This window comes from Calliopsis andreniformis, chromosome 6 (genome assembly GCF_051401765.1).
Source record: "Calliopsis andreniformis isolate RMS-2024a chromosome 6, iyCalAndr_principal, whole genome shotgun sequence".
NCBI lineage: Eukaryota > Metazoa > Arthropoda > Insecta > Hymenoptera > Andrenidae > Calliopsis > Calliopsis andreniformis.
Genome location: NC_135067.1, coordinates 17,720,382 through 17,725,351, shown reverse-complemented (window position 1 = coordinate 17,725,351; position 4,970 = coordinate 17,720,382). Strand labels below are relative to the sequence as shown.

The 4,970-nt window shown below is 44.9% G+C and overlaps 1 protein-coding gene across 1 annotated transcript; it reads left to right on the top strand.

Annotated features, from left to right (window-relative positions):
• Positions 1 to 2,184: 2,184 nt before the first annotated feature.
• LOC143180138 (uncharacterized) lies at positions 2,185 to 4,730 on the top strand. Its single transcript, XM_076379671.1, has 8 exons — positions 2,185 to 2,226; positions 2,265 to 2,303; positions 2,387 to 4,051; positions 4,095 to 4,213; positions 4,311 to 4,370; positions 4,421 to 4,453; positions 4,499 to 4,543; positions 4,619 to 4,730. The coding sequence occupies exons 1-8, from the start codon at positions 2,185 to 2,187 to the stop codon at positions 4,728 to 4,730; spliced, it is 2,115 nt and encodes a 704-aa protein (XP_076235786.1).
• Positions 4,731 to 4,970: the final 240 nt, after the last annotated feature.

The following is a 4,970-nucleotide window of genomic DNA, read 5'->3' as shown; positions in this document are numbered from 1 at the left end:
TTTTTCCCTCCCCCCTCTCGGCGATTTTTATGCATTCCGATGTAATCGTGTCAGCCGCTAACAAGGAAAAAAGTAAACCGTGGCATGGTTCCGACTCGATTATACGGGCGCCAATAAATCCGGATTTAAGGCAGGAAATCACGGGCACGGTTATCAGGTTCTCCGCGCAATTTCGACTGCCCGTAAAATCGGCCAGAGAATTATATAGTCGGTTATCGATCGACCGTTTCCATCCATCAATTTCGGTTCGTCTGACCGAGTCGCTTCCTTGATTTTTACTGCGCCGGAAACGACGCGTACACGGAACATCGGCGCGATTATGAATGAACGTCGGTGGTTGCAGCAGTGATCGACTGTGATCGGGCTCGGTCGCGGTTCACCGCCTATTATGGCGACGATTAAAACATTAGGCCCTGTCGTAAACGACGCTGGTGCTTAGCACCGAAGAAAGTAACGATCGCAAATTCGTCAATATAAAAGTACCTTGTCGCTGAACCACGGTATCCAGTTGTTCTCGGGCCACAACCCGAAATAACGGCGACATGGCGACGATGGTAAGTTGTTATCTGTGTATTTCACTTGGGTTCGTTTGAGGATGCTGCGATACACCACGGTTGGCGCTGCTTCTAAAGAGAAGTTGTAAACTTTCGCATAAATCGAGTTTTCGTTGCTTAAGCTTCGGGCTAATAAGGACAAAGGTATTTGCATTTTGGGAAGAATGCACTTGGGTATGTTGCACTCGCAGAGGGAGATTAACTGAGGAGGAGCGGTGATAGAGACGCGTTGCCTAGACTTCTAAGTGAAATTTATCCTTCAACTGACGAAGTTCGGATCAAGATTATACGAGCTAATTGGCTTCAAAAGTCGGAGATGGAGCTTGCTAGTTAGTAGAACGCTATTGAGGTATTCTGGGTTTAGGGCCAATCTCTTATCAAAGATGAAGGAACAGAGTTATCTGAGAACAGTGCTGAGACACCTCGCTGAAGCAACTGGAAGAAAAGTAAGAATTCATGTACCTAATTCAGGCAAGTCTGCTTTAAAATATTGACCTTACTATTTCACTTGAGAGTGTCTCGATCCAATTATAATTCTTCTTCCTTTAACTCCTATCATACTCTTCTTTCATTTAAATCCACTCCATCTCAAAAATTCCAGAAGAATCCTAAAGCCCGAAGTAAAAATCCGACTCCACCATCAATCAAAATTCAAAACACGTCCAAAGTCGGCCAAATCTTGGCACAAACGCCTGGCAGGTCGAGTCATTCCCAGGCGGAAATAAAATTTCTGATTACATTTCGCGACAGACGAAACCCATTTTCGTTGCGTCAGCCGTGCACGCACCGCGAGACAAAGCCACGTCCTAAAATGGAATGCTAATTCGGAGTTCCTCGTCGTCGCATGACAGCTGGCTCCAATTTTTGCCGCGTCGGATGTGGCCGCGCACGCCTTGTATAAATCATCTTCGTGGCTTCATTCGTTTCGCGCTAAAAACGCGTCGGTTCCTGATCGTCTGGGACAACTGCCCTCGCTGATTTCGCCGTAAAGTAGAGATTCGATTTCGATTACTCCCTTAGTCCGCCTCCGCGGTTTCGTCTTACTATTTCCTAGCCTGGCCTGCCGCGAGTTCGCTGCGGAAAACGGTGAAACGCGATAAAATGAAATGGCGACGATTTACTGGATATTATCTCCGGTTCTTCCGCTTGAACGTGCTCGTTTCGCGCGCTCGCGAGCTGCTAAACGCACGAGAACTACGCCACCTAAACGACACTCGACGTTGTTTTATTGTTTCGGTTAGCCGAGCTAATGTCCGCCATGCGACTGGCGTATTACAATGAATTCGCTTGTGGCTAAGCGATTTTCGAAAATTAGTGCTGCCATCATGGGGCTGCTTTCGGGCTTGTAGCTGTATGGGGGTGGATCGAGTGAGGGGGACACTTTAGGCGAAAATATTTTTAGGGAATCGAATAGGTACATTTTATGGCGTTCGGATTCTGGTTTAGGGAAGTCTAAGCTTGATAAGTGAGGAAATATATTATGATAGTTTAAAGGTATCCTTGGAAGATGAGAGAACCTTCAAAATTCGCAGAAAATTAAGACGATGTCCATAGATGAAGGGTTAAATTACGAAGCAGTGTATTTTGAACTCATTGCGTTGAGTTCATAGCGAAACGAGTTTGTACTTAAATGGTACCCTATTTGTCTTGTATTATTAGCTTACACCTAAAGGCATTCTCAACTTAATTACATTTCTATAATGTTTTCAGACTTTTGCTCATCCTCTCAAACACAGTACACTAACGAAAGTAACATAGAGTAGTTTGAGATTCAATTTAGTTTTTCGATAACCACAACTCAAATGGCTCCTCTTCTCTTTCTTTCGTCCTAGGCGTGGCTTCTGGCCTTCGCTCTGCTGCTGACAGCGGTGGCTGGCCAAGATTTGAGACCATCGGAAGAGAATCGACCGCGGCTACCACTGGACGGCCCAGAATTGGCCGATTCCATCAGGGTTCCGTGGCAATTGCAACCACTTCGCCTGTTACCAGCTCGCAAGGTTCCAGAAACGATCTCAAATACCGAAAGACATCTTCGAAAACGACGATTAGTCCAGCTTCCTACGAATTTCCAACCACTAACGCTCCCTCTAAGTGTCCAAACACCCACGACACTACATCGAACAGCTCTCGACTCGAGCATGAAGAGTAGTATCACCACTCGTATTGGAGAACCGATTAAACAGGGCATTGAGCCGAAAATCGCCTCTGTGTCTCCTCTTGTGACCTTTATAACCCCTCAGACGATCCCAGCTGAACGGAGGATTCATGGGTACAGTCATAACTCGCCCTCCTTTTATCATAACCACGGACATCACCATGGACATCACCATGCTCATCATCATGCACACCAAGCCCATCATGAACATCATGCAAAACATAAACACGATCATAGTCATAAGCAACACCATGAGCACGAGCATAAACATGGACATGAGCATCACGCCGATCATAAGCATCACGAAGAACACAAGCAACATCACGATCATCAGCATCACCATGGACACGATCACCATCACGGTCACAACCATCATAACGACCATAAACATCATCATGGTCATGAACACAAGCACGAGCATGATCATAAACACGACCACAAGCATGGACATGATCACAAGCATCACGGGGAACATCATCATCATCACGGACATCAACATCACTCGCAACACGAGCATCACGAGGAACACAAGCATCACGCGGAACATCACCACCATCACAAGCACCATCACCATAACGAGCATCACCACCACCACGAACATCATCATGTTAACGAACATCATCACCATCATACACACAAGGAGACTGAGAATCACCATCATCACCATGGTCACGAGCACAAGGAAGATCATAAACACGCTCATAAACAAGAGCACAAACATCATCATGGGCACGAACATAAACATGGACATCACGAGGAGCACCATCATGGTCATCATGAGGATCATCATCATAAACATGGACATGAACACAAGCACGGACATCAGGAAGAACATCATCATGGACATCACGAGGACCATAAACACGATCATCATGAAGATCATCACCACAAGCATGGTCACGAGCACAAACACGGTCACAAAGAGGAACATCACCATGGACACCACGAGGATCATCACCACTCTCATCATCAAGACCACAAACATCATCACCACGAGCAACACAAGCATGGTCACGAGCACAAAGAGGAACACAAACACGGCCATGATCACAAGCACCATCATGATCATCACGAGGACCATCATCATCACGAGCAGCACAAGCACCTTGAATCCCATGAACATAAACATGGACATACACATAACGAAGGACACAAGCATTTCAATGATCATCACCACAAGCATCATCACGACAGTCATCATAAACACCACGAAAACCATCACCACTCTGCCTACGAGCATCATGGACATTACAAAGGATTGGGTCACTATTTTGAGGCGTCTCAGAATCACGAAGAATACGTGTTCCCTGAGGAAACTGAGGCGGTCGCGGTAACACCAGGGGTAGAAGATATTCTTAAGGATAAGAACCAACCGAAAATTAGAGAGACCACTAGTGAGGCATCCTCGGGACAAACCTAACGAAATTATAGTGTCCTATGCTTTGAATACGTTGCATGATCGATACATAATAGCTGGAAAATTTCTATTCCGTAAAAATACTTCGTAGACTATCTTTTCTTCTCGTTTCACTAGGTTAATCGGAAATTTTCGTTCTATATCATTGTCAAGAATTATCAACTATTTTATATTATTTAAATAGAAGAAGAATAAGATACTTGGCGAAAGAAAATCCAGACTTCAATAATAAGAAACCAGACTTGTTCTGAAAGGGATTAAAATTTTCCGATTAATCTATATCTGCTGCTTAAGAAACACGAACGAGCTTAGTGGAAATTGTTTCTTGTTAGCCCTCAGTTGTATCTTTGTTGACACCTTTGAAATATAAAGTTTTCACAAGTTTACGATCCGTCTATTAAGACCCCCTACCAGCGAGTAGAAGTTCGATAGGAGCAACGGTTGTCCGCTTCTCGTTTCGAATTGCGGCAGCGTTTAAACTTTGGTCTCAAGATGTTCAAATCTCAGCACAAAGCGGATATCTTTCGTCAGTGGAGAAGTCGCGGGGGAAATAAACCGGAAAATCGACATGGCAAATGCGAAAGCCCCTTTTAATGAAAGCTAACATTTAGCCGAGGCAATTTGTCGGCGACGCAGTCGAACAGCTTGCGAGAAAGGGAAGAACTCCGTTGGGAAGTTGGTAACAAGCGGTGTTAAGTACGCTCGGAGAAACTTAAAATAAACACGTCCTGTCCACATAATCCCATAATACGGTGAAACACTTCCTGTTTTCTTCAATAATTCGCCGATTCGAAGAACTTAACAGAGCGAGAGCTGTAATCCCTGATCCCCAGCCCGCGATATC

Excerpts from the sequence above, each read along its gene's own strand:
- LOC143180138 (XM_076379671.1), top strand. The coding sequence starts at position 2,185 with ATGGTACCCTATTTGTCTTGTATTATTAGCTTACACCTAAAG. Across the intron at positions 2,227-2,264 it reads TTATTAGCTTACACCTAAAG|ACTTTTGCTCATCCTCTCAA; the intron begins GCATTCTCAACT and ends TAATGTTTTCAG. Across the intron at positions 4,214-4,310 it reads CTATTCCGTAAAAATACTTC|AAGAAGAATAAGATACTTGG; the intron begins GTAGACTATCTT and ends TTATTTAAATAG.